Below are 17,771 nucleotides of genomic sequence, written 5' to 3' on the forward strand. Positions count from 1 at the left end.
CAATGAGCATAAAGTATAATTAAAGACATGATAAAATAGCAAGTAATATAGCAAGAAAATGTAATTTCTATTGGTGACAACATCACAAGTACTATATATTAATATGGTTTATTTCTATGGAAATGCTACCTTTCAATTAGAGGTTAGTAAAAATAGAGGTTTTCTTTTTTTTGCACCCATTTAAGTTCACAGATCCTTGAATTCTAGCCCACCCAGAATCTCAGAACTTGACCATGGTTTTTGAGTAACAGAGTAACAAAAATTGATTCAGGTTCAGTTAGAGAAGATCTCAGTTTGTGGAAGGACTAGACACTCATTGTTAGCAACTCAGTTTGACTCCAAAGGAACTAGTTTGAATTTCTTAGTGTGTGGGGGGGTAAACTTTATCAAAATAATAGTAAAGGGTGACTCTGTTCTTTGTGCAGTAAAGTTTGATAGTAGAGAGTCCAGGAAAGAAGCTGTATTGGTTGTCAATGAAAACATAAACTATAGAGTTTCAGTTAAGGAATGAATTTTATTATGTGAATTGAATCTGCTCATAGTAAGCATTTGTATCACTGATTGTGTGACTTAGTTAAAGATGATTTGGTGTTCTTTTTCATAGAGAGTACAAAGGGATGGACAATATTTTTTTTTAAATGAGGTCACAGCTGGTGCAGGGTATAGCTGTAACAGTCCTAAAGGGAATAGGAGAAAAATTATTGGAGGAGGTGTGAGAGACCAATGAATCTCTGATTCTTAAAAATTCTCATTAGGGATATTTTGTGATGGAATTAGTGACTTATAATTGAGCAGTTACTATGTACCTGTGTTAAATCTTTATTTTTAACAACATCATTGAGATAGTTCACATCATGTAATTTACCCAATTAAAGCAGTCAGTTTAATATCTTTTAGTATATTTACAAGATTGTTTCTCCATCACCACAGCCAAATTTAGAACATTTTCCTTATCCCAAAAAGAAACTCCACACCTCTTAGCAACCACCTCTTGATCTTTCTACCCCCTGCCCAGCCCGAGGCAACTTTACTTTTTTTCTCTACTGTAGCTTAGGCTCTTCTGGACAGTTCATATAGATGGAGCCATACACTATATGCTTCTCATGATTGGCTCATTTCACTTAGTGTGTTGTCAAGGTTCATTCACCTCAAAGTCTGTATCAGTAATTCATTTCTTATTATGGCTGAACCCTCTGTATCTTGTTCATCAGCTGATGAGGCCCTTTATACATTGCTTCTTTCTACAACTTCCTTTGACTGCCAACTAGATGGATGGCACTAGATGGAGTCACTCTGACTCCTCTGAATCCTGTGCTCAGTGGTGCTAAAAGATGAAGGTACTTATTCTCCCTATGTGCAGTAACTTTCAAATGGGGTCCTCTCACTCCCGGCCTACCCAGTCCATCTGTACAACGGCTTTTGAGATAATAAATTCAACAGCATTCTTTCTCATCTTTTTATAGATGTTCAGGGTATATTGTGGCATACATGGTTGTTACTTGCTTCTGTGTTTTTCCCCCTCCACTTCCTTTTAAAAATGTGAAGACAGATAAGTATGAGTTATATACTCAGGAGAAGCCCAAACTCATGTAAAAGGGGAAAAATACATATATCAATTCGACTGCAGATATTTTAAGTTGTCAAATAAAAATTCTCATGGTGGGAGATGTATTTTACCACTGTGAAAGTTATAGTGCAGTAATACATGAAAGGAAGTTAGAGTGTAGAGAGACCCTCAGCAAGAGGAGTGGGAGCTAGAGACTCTCAGTTACTTTTTGTTTTTTAAACCCCTTCAGGACTGTATAGGTAAAGTAGTTAAAATAGACTCCTAATAACTAATATCCTTATTTATTCACCAACGAATATTTGCTAACCTCCTACTGTGTATGAGCAGACGTGGCAGGAATTGGATACTTCCCCCCTTATGAATGTGCACTAATATTTATAGAAAGCTTCATCACACACCAAGTTCTAGCTCATAAATTTCATATACTAGTCCTGCAAAGCCATAGTTATTATCCCCATTGTACTGATGGAAAAAAGAAAAAAAAATCCGAAAGCTCAGCTCAGAGGACCAGAATATCAACTTCTGACTCCAAAACTCCCTTTTTATTCCTTATAAGGACCGTTGTGAAGCTAAGCAAAAGTGTCAAATGGAGTGGGGGTGGGGGAGCAGACACATAATCTCTGATTGAAGGGACATCCCCTTGTTGACAATAGTGACTTTTCTAATAGCTTGAAAATTACGTGAAATTGGATTAAGTACCCATTTGACATCTGTGAAAAGCTGGTGCCTTCCTAAGATTGCTGCAAATGCCTGAGTCCTTAGTTTCTTATTAATTGTGTAATTTACATAATTACTCCAAATCTCCTGCTCTCCAACTCCCTCCTGTCACTAATTCTTCATATCCTGGTCCCTCTGTTCTTTGGTGCATCTAAGTAATGGATCATCCCTCAAACTCTTCACACAAAAAATTACTCTGAAGCAAACTACTAAAATTAGGATGGAGGAATAGGGCATTTATTCTGGCAATTAATAACTTAATATCACTTTTACTAAAAATCCTTCATCACTGCCGCAGGAGGCCTTTCTCCAGTTCTTGCCCAGAGCCTTTCTCCTTTCACCACCTCTTTTCTTCATCCCTTTGCTGATTCTCAAAGTAGTCTATTTTTCCTAAGCAATAGGACATTTTCTCTCTAAGAAATGTTCTTAACCCATATATTCTTTATCTTACTACCTGTATTCTCTATTTCATTACTCAGAACCCTATGAAATAGGATATTATTATTCCAAATTTTTACCGAGGGAATTGATTCATAAGGAGTTAATTTATTCAAGATTTTCTGGGCGGTCAACTGGTGGAGTTAGGATCTGAAATTCTCAGAGATGTGTGGGTAAAGGATACTGCTTTAAGATCAGAAAGAGATTTTTTTTTTAATTTGTCTTCTTTGGAAATTTATGTGATTAATTCGATTTCAGGTGACAACTAGTAGGGAAATTATTCAGGAAAATAGCTTTGTGGCTTCATTCAACCCAATGGCAACATGGTTTACTTAAATATTGCAACCAGATGTTACCCTTTCATTCAACTTGGAATTTACATCGGGTGGAGGTTAAAATGACAAATGGTGGAATTCAGATTTTTTTCTTTTTAAATGTAAGTATTTTATACATGCATGGAGTTTACTTTACATCAGAGTTTCTCAGCTCTGGCATAACCAACATTTTAGGCTGACTGATTATTTGGGAGGGCACAGTCCTGCGCTCTGTAAGGTGTTCAGTATCCTTGGCCTGTTCCCTGTGAATGCCAGTAGATCACACCATTTCTGACAGCCAAAGATGTCTCTAGACATTGCCAAATGTACCCCAGAAGGCAAAATTCCCCCCAGTTGAGAAGCACTGCATGATGTCATCAATTATCCCAAGGTTAATATTAACACATAAAATCAAAATCACATGAAAGCTGCCTATAATCCGAGTGATAGTACTGCTCTTGCCATTTTCCTGACCATAAAAATCTACAGAAAGACCCAGGCATTGTTTAGACTAATTAAAGGTGATCATGTATTAAGGAAATAGAGCAGGAATGCATTATACATTGTTGGAATTAGGTTTAATAAACTTAATTAAGACAAATAATCTGTTCAACTGTCATTTATTCAGGGATGATTATTCTGTTTTCCTCTCTTTATAAATGCATATCTCTTCTCTGGCCCATCTTTAGCTTTCCTCATTACTGGAAATTGATATCATTACACAAATACTTATGTAGTGCTTTCTGTATACTTTAAAGCACTAGGGTTCCAAAACATAATATATAGAAAAATTATAGAATCACAATGCTGGGAAAGGACATTGTGAAATCTTTGCAGAATCCTGTTCAATGTCAGAAAAATGGATGACCCGCCTACAATAGGTTAGGTATGTTTTCGTTAAATATTTGCAAGAGGATAGAAGTGCTGAAATATAAGTTGTTCATTCCAGACTTTCATTCTGATTTTTCTGATGATTCTCTATACCCAAATTGCTTAAATTATAGTCAGTTTTCTCATAGAGGTTTTGTGTGTGTGTGTGTGTGTGTGTGTGTGTGTGTGTTTGTTTATGTATGTGCTATGGCTTCAGAATTAGAAACACAACAAATGAGACAGAAGTGAAGTTCAGATATCTTGAGGTATGGGTTCTTTCTCTCTCTCTCTCTCTCTCTCTCTCTCTCTCTCTCTTTCTCTCTCTCTCTGAGATTTTAGCATAGCTCATTTTTATTAATATATTTATACATAATATTGGTGTTCATTTTGACATACAAGCATGGAGTAAAATTTATACCAATTTAGTTCTCAGTCCATTTATTTTTTATTCACTCATTACTGAAAATAATTTATGACTTTATTCTCTCATTACCGAAGATAATTTATGACTTTATTTTATATGCAACATATATTGTCTGTTGAAATTAGTGTAATGAAAAATTATGTCAAGTGTGTTTATAGTAGTCATGACCAGAAAGGAAATCAGATTTGCCTAATTGAAGGAGAAGCAGCAAAGATCCTCAGTTATGTAGATTCAGTCTCAACTAGTCTCTTGTACCTCAGATTCTTTCCTATTCCATTTGGATAACTGGTACTTTATGTTCCCCTTAAAAAAAGATTTACTATGATGTCATCAAAGAAAAGTGCCTTCTTGGAATGGGAAGTTTGGTCCTAACTAAAATATTATAAGAACCTTAATGGTGATAGCAATTATGAATATGAAAATAGTTGAGAAAAACTCTCTTTCATGTATATGTCCAGTGAAAAACGAAAAGCAAGATATATTTTCAACTAGAAGTGGATGAAGAACACTTTGAAAGGAAGACATAATACTAAAATAGGGCAGTCTCTCACAGGCTGCTATGCAGTGGCCAAAGAATGATTTTCAGACATCACGATTAATCCTGTGATGGGTTAGCATATCTTTATGGAGTTGAAGTTCAGATCCAGGGAGACCAAATCCATTCAGACTGGAATGCAATCTTAAACTGATGACAGATAGGCCTGACACCCTGCCTTTCTTTAATTGAAGAACAAGCTTGCCTCTCACAGTGGGGGATGTCCTTTTCCTTCTTACACTGGCTTAAGAAAGACAGATATAAATGACTGACAAATGTGGGTGTAAGGCAGATATCCAAGTTAATAGTTTGTCCTTGGGAACACTTAGCCCATTGCAGCCTTGTCACTTTCTGCTTTCTTCCCCAAGTGACAGCACCTCGAATCTAAAATGATCCCACAAGTCAGGTCTGATCAAATCCCTAATCCATTAAGAGAGAAGATCCATAGATGAACCTCATCTCCCAGAGAAAAATCCATGCTGGTGACAACACAGCTTAATCTCCAGAATGCTGGAAACTCCTATTAAATTTAGCATCTACAGCAATCCTTTGGAGGGAACACATAATGTAAAAGTTATGGTCTCTAACCTACAACATCATGAAAGTAGTCAAACAACTTAGTGGATGCAAGAGACAAGGAGGTGTTGTCTAGATAGAATCTTTGATGTAATATCTGTCTCCTTTTAATGGCCAGTGAACTTGTCCTCAGTGTTCCAACCAAGACTGTTGGAACTCAGCACAGTGTTCATAATTAAGTTATTGCCAATAATTCTATTTTTGCTTGACAGTAATAAATCTCTAAGCTAATTCCCCAACAGAAATCCTATGACACAAAACAAGTTTGTTAAAAAAATAATAATAAAACCCACCAGGATAAACAAAGTAAGGCAATTGGGGATCCCCTTGTAAACTCTGTTTATTTATGGGATCTGTTGATTTTTATGAAAGATCAACAAGAATGTAGATGCTTTATAAAGATCTGTTAGCACTTAGCATCCCCCAAGGGTAGTGCATATATAGTGGTGCCAAAAACCAGAAGGCAGATTGATTGCTGCTCAAAGAGACAAGATTTAAGACTTAGCTCATTCCAGATCATAAATAGGCATATGGTACCTGAAGTAGAATTAAAAATATGTTCAAGTTACTGTGATATATCTTCCAGTTATTCAAGGCAATGGCAGGAGTGATGGAAGAATTTAATTAAACTATAAATAACTCTTTTAACCTCTTCTCAGCCACCTGTCTTGAACAACTTCTCTTGGACAAACCACTCTAGCAATTTAGAAACATCCAAATTAAAATGATTTGAAAGTTTCTTTGTTTCCTCCACATAGAGATGGTGGCAAAAGGCATAGTGAAAATATTACAAATAGAGTATTATCATCTTTTTTTATTGTTGGTTGTTCAAAACATTACATCTTTCTTGATATATCATGTTTCACAATTTGATTCAGAAGGGTTATGAACTTCCATTTTTACCCCTTATACAGATTGCTGAATCACATCGGTTACATCAGTTACATTTCCATTGATTTACACATTGCCATTCTAGTGTCTGATGAATTCTGCTCTCTAGGATAGAGAGTATTATCATCTTAAAAAACAACAGGAGGAGCAAAAGTAGAATGTAGAGATTAACTGGAATATCATTAGTTTCCCAACTAACAGTTCTGAGAGCCTCTAGTGACTGTTGACTTTGGTCAGGGAAAATAATAATAGAAAAAGTCCAGGACTTTACCAGAATATTCTGAATCTGACTTTCTGCTACTCTTTTTCTAAAAATCTTTGATTTGAAATCAAACATATTTGAGAATCCAATTGATGTATTAAAATAATCATGAATAAATGATGATGAATCTCTTCTATGTCTTTAAAGCAATAGAAATCACATCAATTAATGATGATCTGAAATGAGTTCATCAAAATGCATTCCTAAAGTTAGCAGCAAATTATATAAAAACCTTTAAGCTGAACCTTTCTAGGTTAGGAATAAGCCTCTGGCAAAGCATACAAAAGTTCAGCCTATGAAGTAAAGAAGTGCAATCTAGGGGAGTGGCTTCATGACCGCCTAACACTATGGAGGAAGTTTATTAAGCTATTGGGTAGGACTAGGGCTGCTGGTTTTTGCAGTAAACTTTTGGCTGTCTTATTTCTTAGCTTTCTTAAGTGGAGCGCACACTCCATAGTTGGAAATCATCTGTAAAAATTCTAATTGCTTCCAATTTTACTACAAGGCTGGTACATAAGCTTAACCCATTTCATATCAACAACTTGTTTTCCAGGTCTCTTAGAAATTGGGATACTTCTAAATGTTTTAGAAAGAATCCTCATTCATACCATGTGTACACCTGATTTTCATTTTGGCACCAATCAGTCCTGCCTCCCTGAATTACTTGTTCCTCATCTACACAACAGGTGTGAGGAAGCATAAGCAATCTGTTTGTGACTGAGAGTAACAAGTTATAAACATTTTTCCTATTTACCATTAAGATGTTTCTGTTTACTTTTTTAAAATAGTGCTTTTTTGAAGCCACTTTAATCTATCATATCAGATTTCTTATATTTCCTTGAATATTGTGAATATATTGACCTTCAGTTTTTAATTCAAGTAAGAAAAGATGTTTTATATCCAAACTTCTATTTCTCAAAAATAACCTAAATACCTTCCTTTAAACAAAAATTAGCTATTCTAATTAATGTGGAACACAACCTTCTGTTAGCAGCATTATTCATACATGTATGACTAATTAGCATATATAATTTATATCCATCTTTACAACAATAATAAGTTAGACATGAGAAAATTAGGCAAATATAAAATAAGATTATGAAAATAGTTGGGAACTAGAAGTAACTTTGAGCACAAATATCATACCTCTGAGACTTTATAACCAGACCACAGTTCTGACTATAAACCTTTGCAAGGTTATAAGAGAAGGGAAAACATAATCGGTTACAAGGCTAATTGTCCATAAGTTAAAGTAGGTATTATATGACTGTGGTTTTTCAGGAAATGAAGTAGCAGTAGGACCAAATATAGTACTCATGGTGGTAGAGACACACTTTCAACCTCTTCAAAGGGGAAATATCTGAAGACTTATCATGATGTGATTGGTTAGTCCACAGACTTCCTTTAAGAAACCATTCAGCTAGGCTGGGTGTGGTGGCACATTCCTGTAACTAAGGATTCTTTAAAAATCCTCTTTGAACCATGTAAGGGGGTGCATGCTTGTGATCACAGAAACTTGGGAGGCTAATGTAGGAAGATAGCAAGTTGCAGTTTATCGAGGCTCTGAGCAACTTAGGGAAATCTGTTTAAAAAATAAAATAAAATGGGCTGGCAATGTTGCTCAGTGGGTTAAGTGCCCCTGGGTTCAATCCATGGTACTAAAACAAAAGAAAACAAAGCAAAAAGAAATCTAAAACAAGAGTCCTGGTGTTCCTCTTTGTCTTTTACTTAGACTGGTTATTTTTCTGAAAGGCATAACTCCTAAACTGTCCAGCAGGATTCTCAGTAGTGATCTTATTTATGCTTTAGGGTCTCTTTCCACTGAAAACTTTTAAATGTTACACTCAAAGAGACAGAGAAGCAGAGTTGTACAAAATCATTTATTTATGGAAGTTGTTTTTTAATGTTTTAAGCATTGTTCATTTTGATCTTAGTTCTATTTATAATTAATGGTAGGGCTTTAGGTCAAGAAAATTTTATAATGCATTGAAAAGCTTGTGCTATGTTATTGTAGGGAGCCCTAGGACAAAACTAGCAGCAGAAGGAAGATTACATTGAATATTGACTGGGTACAGGCGAATAGAGAAGTGTCCAAAGACTTGCCCTTTTTGCTTGTTTGTTTTTTCAGGTAGATCAGAGTGATTTTGTGAACTTCTCTTTTCTTCTTTGGGTCTGATAATGATTTGAACTCAAAAGTTCTCTCTTTAATGCCCCCGAGAGAAAGAATCTGAAAATATTTTTTTTCCTCCATTTAAAAAAATAAAGCATTTCCCTATATGGACCCTGATTTGTTTCTGAAGTAGGTGATGAAATATTGTTCTCCAGTGTGATCTAAATAATGCATGCCTTCATACGTGTGATGGAGAAACACAATGAAAACAATGGCAATAACAAGCATTTAATGAGCATTTGCTGTGAGCCAGGCGCTATTCAGCATTTGTCTCATTTAATGTGTACTTAATGAAGTAAGTGCTCTGATTTCATTGACTTTACCAGTGAGGAAACTGAGGCACTGAGACATTAAGCAACTTGCCCCAGGTCATAAGGCTGGGGAGAAAACAGGTAAGTAAATCTGGTGTGACTTTAGAAGATGCATTAATTTAGCCACCATGTTAAGAGTCTGGCCTGTCTCACTTTCAGTAATAAGACAGAATTAACTAAAATAAATCTAAATTGTTGGATTTACTTATTCCTGATTATTTTCATTACATGCAGAGAGGGGGCATGAGTACACAGATCAAGTATAATGTGTAAAGTTTATGTAGAATTCAACCCTCACTACTCTAGAATTCTCTCTCATTAGTACTATTTATATGAAATGATTTTCAGGGTAGAACAATGTGCTCTTAAGCTAGGTCATGCATCACTGATACATGAATTAAGTTTTAATATTTTTATACTTAGATTTTATCTCATATTATTTTTATTATAGTTAAGACTAATATTAAACTTTTCTAAAAAAAAAAAAAACCAAAAACATCAAAACCACGCTTTCCCCAACATTATTTAGATTAAACTAGGTTGATTTTAAAAGAGAAAGAATGAATGTAACACCAACACTCTTAAAAGCCAACTATTATATCAGGCTCACAGATAAAGGAACAATTATGAAGTCAATGCATGAAGCCAGAAGATGGAAAAACACTGGAGGGACATTACTTCTTTCTTTGATCAAGAACTAATTCTATTTTTTTTTCCTTTTCTTTTGGTTACAAAGATTAAACCCAGGGGCACTTAACCACTGAGCCACATTCCAAGCCCTTTTTTATATTTTATTTGGAGATAGTATCTTGCTGAGGTGCTTAGGGCTTCACTAAGTAGCTGAGGCTGGCTTTGAACTCACTATCCTGCTGCCTCAGCCTCTGGAGCCACTGGGTTTACAGGCATGCCACACTATGCCAGCCAGGAGCTAATTCTTTCTTAAGCATTAGGCTATTCAACTGTAGACTGTGGGGAAGAAACTTGGAGGAATAATAAAAAGGAAGAGGATGAGGTCTAGAATAGATTGTGTTTCCTTTTTAGTTCTCTCCTAGTTATGTCTGGTGATGGAATTTTTAACCTACAGAGCTATGACTTTAAAAATGTATTTTCCCCCCATTTCCCTATGAATGCCATTTTCCTTACTTGCAGACAACAGTGTCTACCCAGTGTATGCTGTTTCCTTAGCCTGTTCCTTCTTTAGCATTTTATTTTCCAAGTCCTTTGTGGATGATAAACAGTCCTAAAAACTCTTTCTTTTCCCTCAAGGTTTATAGTTTATTTTTTTCTGGCAGTCAATGTTGGCAGGGCTGGGAAACAGATAAACAGTCTTGCCTAAGTCAGATAAGATGTTTACAAATAAAAAGATACCATGAGCTGCAATTATATAATGCCCAAGGGTCACCATAATTTCCCTCTTCATAATAGCTGCCTACTCAAAATGAAAGTTTCCAAGCATGAAGTGTGCTCTAGAAAATGTACCCACTTAATCAAGTTTTCTCTCAGATTTCAAATAATGGTAAAATTGGAATTACCATGATTTACCAGTATTAAATATGGAATAACTTTTTATGTTTACTCTATTTATGTCCATCTTTTTCTGGACTTAAACTGTCATCTTAAATCTTACCAGTGATGATTGAAGAAAAGAGTTGGATTTCTTATATATATTTTTGTATTTCTGGTGTTACGTATTCATGACAACTTTGTTTTAATTGGTAACATTACATTTTTAAAATAACTACATTTTAATCTCATATTGTAAATGAAGTAAAAGAAATGAAACATGGCAGAAAATTAAGATAACATGATTTTCTCTTGTTTTAGATGGGAAGGTTGAAGTTACAAAAGAAGGCGTGAAGCTGTGTACCATGGGTCCTGGAAAAGTGTTTGGGGAGCTGGCTATCCTTTACAACTGCACCCGGACAGCAACCGTCAAGAGTAAGCTTGGTTTCATATTTTCCAGATTCTTCAATGTCTTCCTCCCCTAGACCTGTGAGATGATGATTTAAATGCCTCTTAGTTTTCCTTTATAATTCTGTTAATACATATTCTAATTATTGCCTTGCAATACAATCAATGTATTTGTTTTACTACTAAAGAGTGAGTGGTAATGACCACTCTTGCATAACTTAAGTTTTATTGCTGATTTTGTGATCATTTTAATTGGGAATTCTTATAATTAGTATTTTAAATATGTTATAATTCCATAAAAGAGAATTAACAAGGAGCAAGACCTTTAATTTTTATTTCAATTAAGGCCTTTAAAGCCGAAGGACCATATTAAAGAAATTTTACATGTCTCTGTTTTGGACGATATAACCCACATAAATCCCTCTTGTTGGCTCAGTGGTTTAGAAAAAGTAAGAGGAAAAAATGTCCTTCATTTCATTCAAACATCACTGAATAAGATATATCCTGAATTCTAAAACTGCATCTGAGTGTATTTCTGTCTTCAGCTGCTCATCAAGCTGCATATTATAGCATTTTTCTTTTCTACTGATTGAGCTTATTTTAAATCGGGCAATAAAGCAGCTTGTTTCCCTAATTTTACATGTATGTGTATATATGATTTCTCTAGCAACTTTTGTTGCTTGCAAGAAGCAGCTGCAATGGTTAGAGGAAAAAAAAATTATTAAAAAAAAAACTTTCCTTCTTCCCGAGTAACAACATAATGACTATATAACAAACAGAGCTGAATTCAAAAGCCAACAGTGCAAAGTCTATTGCATCCTTAGCATGCATGTGTGTTTCATGTTTGAAAAAACTGACACATTATCCTGTGATGATTTCAAGTATGTATTACTTTGACAGGGTCTTATTGTTAAAAGAAAAACAAACAAAAAACTGTTGGCAGAATGACAAATTATTAACATCAATTAGTTGATCTGGATGCCACTGGCTACTTTGTGCATTTTTTTCCTCTGAAAAATTCAGTGTATGATTGGAAATATGACATTGAAACAAATTCTTAAGAATTCAAGGCTGAATGACTGACGAGGGTTCCAAAAACAGTGTTAACATGTCTTGTTAGCAAATCTCCTTTTAATAATTGAAATCACTGTGACATCAGTTGCACTGGGGTTCTTGTAGAATGGACCCTTTTGGCATTTGATTCTTGATTTCAGAAAGGAAAGTACTCTTTTGATTGATAGGTACTGCCATGTTTCTATTGGATGTGAGCATTTAATTACATGACTCAAAGAATAAAATGAGGCCCAGGGAACTATATAACAGAATCCGCTAGAAGTCTAACTCACTTACGTAGTGCCTTAACTGGAAAAAAGAGTACTTGTACTTACAACTGCATTAAATTAAACAGGTTTTATTATTATGGTTCATTTTCTGAGAAATATATTTCTTTAAGGGAAAATAAAAGACCATAATGACATATTTTGATTAAAATAGGCTTTCTCAGAATTGTTAATAACAACTTCTTTGTCTTAAAAAATTTAAAGTTTTAAAATATTTCAATCTGTATACTGCTCATTTAATCTAATTGAAACTACTAATTTTCTGAAAGTCAACATTTGGTAGAAATATAGGACTTAATATTGTGAAATACTGAATTCTTATTAAAGAAATATTTTAAATAGACTAGTCTATTTAAATTAATTTATTGTGGAACATTTTTCATAAGATGATCGCTTTGCTTCGTAAAGATAAATTTTAGTATTCAGGTTTTACAAAATGGTGTTCATCTCCACTAACCTGTATGTGCTCATGTTTAGAAAATTTAAACAGATACTATGCCTCTGATTTAATATGCAGCAGCTGAGTGTTGAATGCAAATTATAATCCTAACTATTTTGGGGTCAGAACATCCATCAAAGGAAATGAGTGATGGAGGATATTCTTTAATACAGACTCAGAGACGTTTAAGTAGTGTATCTGCATGTGTGGGTGTGTGGGTATTTTTCTTCACAGTCCCATTTAAGATATGGAGGTTGTATGGAGAAAAGAGCCTAAGGTTTATGAAGTGCAAATGTACCTCTATCCACCTATTTGGGCTTAAGTAAGAAATGGTGTCTTTGAAGACCTATTTCTTCTGAATGTTCCCTAGGAACTACAAGGTGTGATTAATGATTATTTGTTGTTCAGAACCATTTTGTCCTGTTTCCTCTACTAAGCAGAGAGATTGTGTATGTGACTGTATGCTGTAAATATTGTTTTATTTATGCTTAAATTAAAACTTGAAGATGAACACTCTAATTCAGATTAGATTCCATTGTGGATGCTGCCTTTATGTATTGACTACAGTGTGTAACTTCCCATGGTATCTCTTATTTTTTTTTTTACATGTAATATTTAAAAGTGTTTAAAACTCATTGGCCTTATTGAGAAACTATTGTTTCTCAGTATCTAAAATTACAGTGACTTGTCCATTTATTTATGATTATCTTGCCAATGAAGGTCATTTGTGTATTTTTCAAAATGGATTTAGGCCCTTGGATCTCATTGTCTTAAGTCTGAGGAAAGTGTTTTTTCTACACAATAGCTTTTCCATCCTTGCCTGTTTCTCAGTTGCCAGGACTCCTGACCTCTTTTCCCCTCACATTACCCCTTTCTTTCTTGATTGAATGATGATTCTCTTTCTTTCTCAGTAGGTCAGAATGAAAATGGCAGAATTTTCATACATTTGTAATTTCACAATAGTAACTACAGCCTCAGTAGTATTCAAGGTTCCTCAGTGAACTTGCATGATTTCTTGTTCAGGAGAGCACTTATTGAAATTGTATCAGACCTCGATTAAATAAATTTCAGTGATTTCCCTAATGATAAATTTGATTCATAATACCTGTTTTTGTTTTAATTTAAAATACAGAAAATAACTTTCTTATTAAATCTCTAGATTGCCTTATGCTAAGACATAATGATAAGCTGTTCATCGTGATCCAGCTGAAAGAAGCACTGTGGTAATTTGAAGCAAGCTCTTTCATCATCTAGGAAAAAAATCAATTGGCTTTGTTCTGAAAATAAATAAACACATAGTTCTGGTTATTATGATCACACTAGGAAGAAGATCTGATACCAGGAAGAATAGTTTTTAAATATCCAAAACCATAGTGATATGGAAAGAAAAATCATGGTATGATACAGATCTCTATTCATAGTCTACTCTTGTCTTATAAAATAGCACCATTGATTTTTTTTTCCCTGAGGAATGAGGACCTAAACATATAAAATTAACACCGTGTTGGAAACAAACCTAACAATTGTCTTGAGGTTGTCAATGCCTTAAGTAGTTTCATGTTTCTTTATTAACTGATAAAAATGCAGCCACTCAGATTGTGTCTATCCAATCATAGAAACTTTAGACCACATGAAACAAAAAAATATCAGATATTAGTTGGTTGCTATGCCACCAAATAATATTAATGTCTTCCATGTTGAGTTTCGTACATTTTGTCCCAATATTTCAACCTTACATAGAGAAATAAATTTTACCACCTGTTTTCAAAACCCACCCCGGGGGCAGGATTTCTCACATGTTCCTTGAACACCCCTTGCTTCCAATTCCCACACCTGGAACCAGATCATTATCATGTTTTCCTAAAGTGTCATTCCTGGTTGCAATCTCACTTTTACTACCCTCACACCTAAAGCATTATCAATTTGCACTTATCCTGGGTCTCTTAACTTTGCTCCTAGGCTCAAGGTTCCTCAACATAACAAAAATGGAAAAGTTGCAGTTATTTTAACCCTCATAATAGAAAGGAAAAGCCATCTATTTTAAGACGAGAGAGGGATTCATTGACACACAGCCTGTGTGTGAGTTGGCAAGTTGTTTAGGTTATTGTTCTGTTTTACTTGGATTTTCTACAACCGGTTTTTATGACTATTCTGAGATTCTTATGTGGTTTAATATATTGCTCTTAACTCCACCTCTGGCTATACATGAATTGGGGTATTTTTGTTTGAAGTTAGAAAACTGAAGTCCTGTTCCTCTTACATTGGGTTTCCAATTCATGATGCCCTTAGTAATGTATTATTCAAATGGTCCCATTCAATTTCACTCCAATAAAAACATAAGACTAAACATTCAAATTGTAAGAAAAACTCTTGACGCCAGGTCAGGATGGCCATTATAGAAAATCATCTGCAAAAAATGCCTGTTTGGGGTGTGGTGGATATTTTATAATTGTCCAAGAAATGATTTTTCCTTTGATTATTTATCATAGATATTTAAAAATTAAAACACTTTAGTACTAACACAGCAGAATTGGATTAGCTTTTCATACCTGAGAAAAACAACTTAGAGGAGGAAAGATTTATTTCGACTCATGGTTTCAGGCTATGGTTGGCTGGTTCCACACTTTGAGCCTGAGGTGGTGAGGTAGAACATCATGTTAGAAGGATGTGTTGGAGGAAGGTTGCTCAGCTTGTGCAGGAAAGACAGCAAGGGCATGCCCCAGTGACCATTTGCTCCAATTAGGTACCACCTCCTATAGTTTACATTACCTTGTATATTCAGCCATGATGGATTGATTCTTTGATGAGGTTAGTGTCCTCATAAGCTAATTACTTCCCCAAGGCCCCAACCCTGATTGCTGCCGTGGGGCTTTCAACACATGAAACTTTGGGGAGCACTTCATATACAAATCATAGCATAACAGAAGCCTAAACAGAGTATAAAAAATCAGACATATTGCTGGATATATTAACATCTGGTAAGACTATTCTTCTGTCTTAGAATACATTTTTGGGGGGGAGGGGAGTTACCAGGGACTGAACTCAGGGACACTCAATCACAGAGCCACATCCCCAGTCCTATTTTGTATTTTATTTAGAGACCGGATCTCACTGAGTTGTTTGGTGCCTCACCTTTGCTGAGGCTGGCTTTGAACTCATGATCCTCCTGTCTCAGCTCCTCAAGTGGCTGGGATTATGGGAATGCAACACCATGCCTAGCCTTAGAATACTTTTGAGTTGTTATTTAAACTTTCCTAGGATGTTAGTAAAGGGGAAGTAGACTAAGATGTTTTAATAAGTGTCATAGACATTTGAAGAGTAAAGTGTACAGGTTTGGATTTTTTTTCTTTGTTTTTGCTTCTAAAATAAATTTGAATCTGTAACAAATGACTTGTATACTACTTTGTAGCTGTTTCAAACATTACATTATTCAACCTGAGTCAGAAAAATCTTCCAACTATTAAAAACCAAAGAAGATGAAAAAATAAAACTAGAAGATTGGACTGATTTTTTTTTGTTCAAATAACTCTGTGTGCTATAAAAATAATACTTCTATCTAATATCTAAGCTACATACAGCATACATACATACATATACACAGTGCTTTTCATTGGAAGAAGAACAAAAGACATGAATGTCCATTTTTCTTGATAATGAAAAGGAATCATAGCTGAGGCCTTTTTAGAAATGTTCAAGCCCTGAACATTTCTTAAGATGACTAAACCAAGAAGTAAACAGATTCTTCTTAGGAAATATCGTTATAGAGCCCTATAAAGCATCACATGTATGATAAAGATAATAAAGCAAATGTTTATTACAGTAGCATTGTGAAGCTGGTACACTTGTTTAGTGAATTATTTAGACAATATTCATAGTAAAATTTTCATTACATTTATCTATTCACAAGTACTGTGAAATTAGTAACATAAATCCAATTGTGTAATTCCTGAGAAATAAGCTTCTTTAATAAAAGAATCAATTCACTAGGTACCAATAATGGCACATAGCAGCTGAAAATGAACAAATAGATACATAGAAGCTTTAATCTCATTCCTTTAAGTAGATTAAAAGTTAATTTCAGAGATGAGGAAAACAAAGATTAATTTTTTTTCTTTCTTAGATGTTTTTTTTTCCCTAAGATTGTGAACTGTTAGAATCTATTTATGATTTATATTTACTTCCAAAACGATTCACATCCAATTTCCATATTGACTAGATTTGGCAGAGTCCTATGCTCGCAGTATTTCTAGAGCAAAATCACCTCTCACACTCAAAAGGAGGCAATGAACATAATTCCTTCCTAAGGTTAGATACATTCCCCCTCCCTCTTTATTTAATCATTGAATACCTTGAATGTTCTTTCTCAGCTTGTGTATTCAGGCTTTAAACCGTTATTTTTTTAAAGATTGCAGATAATTCAATAGTAAATCTAAACAATGGGTAATGAAAAAAGAATTTTAATCTTGCAGAAGTATCAATTTTCCCATCATAAGCTTTCACATAAAGTACACCTCTACTCAGGTTTTGGTATAGTGAATCTCCATTTGTTTAACAATTGGCTAAGAGAAAATTTTAGAATTTACTCAACTAGTTTGAAGAAGAAAAAGCCAAGTAGTAACATGGGTCAATACTTTGTATAAATGTATAAAAATACTTTTATTTTTATAGCACAAAGTAGTAACATGGGTCAATAGTAACATAGGTCAATATCTATAATTATTTTTAAATGCAACTTTCCTGTCTATGGATCAATTCATCCATAACAAAAATTGTGATTAATTCCTAATAACAGATGCAATGGTAATTATAAATAGTAAGAGTACATATTTTTGCAGGCTATGAGTGATGCACCAGGCTTAGAGCTTTGGGATGGATGGCAGTGTTACCCTCATCTCACTGAAGCAACTAAGAGCTAGCACAGTTAAACAGCTGGCCCCAAGTTTGTGAAAAGAGTCCTGAGCCTGACACTAGTTTGGTATGATGATGTTGTCACAGCTGTTGTCTTG

General features: G+C 34.6%; 1 protein-coding gene across 2 annotated transcripts in view; it reads left to right on the forward strand.

Moving 5' to 3' along the window:
* The window catches only part of Prkg1 (protein kinase cGMP-dependent 1), a 1,169,615-nt gene that overhangs the window by 433,596 nt on the left and 718,248 nt on the right, over positions 1–17,771 (forward strand). For both annotated transcript variants that reach the window (XM_026410547.2, XM_026410546.2), the window contains exon 3: positions 10,900–11,013. In XM_026410547.2, the coding sequence (XP_026266332.1) occupies positions 10,900–11,013 (114 nt within the window). The remainder of the gene's footprint in view (positions 1–10,899; positions 11,014–17,771) is intronic.

The sequence above is a fragment of the Urocitellus parryii genome, chromosome 5, assembly GCF_045843805.1.
Source record: "Urocitellus parryii isolate mUroPar1 chromosome 5, mUroPar1.hap1, whole genome shotgun sequence".
Lineage (NCBI taxonomy): Eukaryota > Metazoa > Chordata > Mammalia > Rodentia > Sciuridae > Urocitellus > Urocitellus parryii.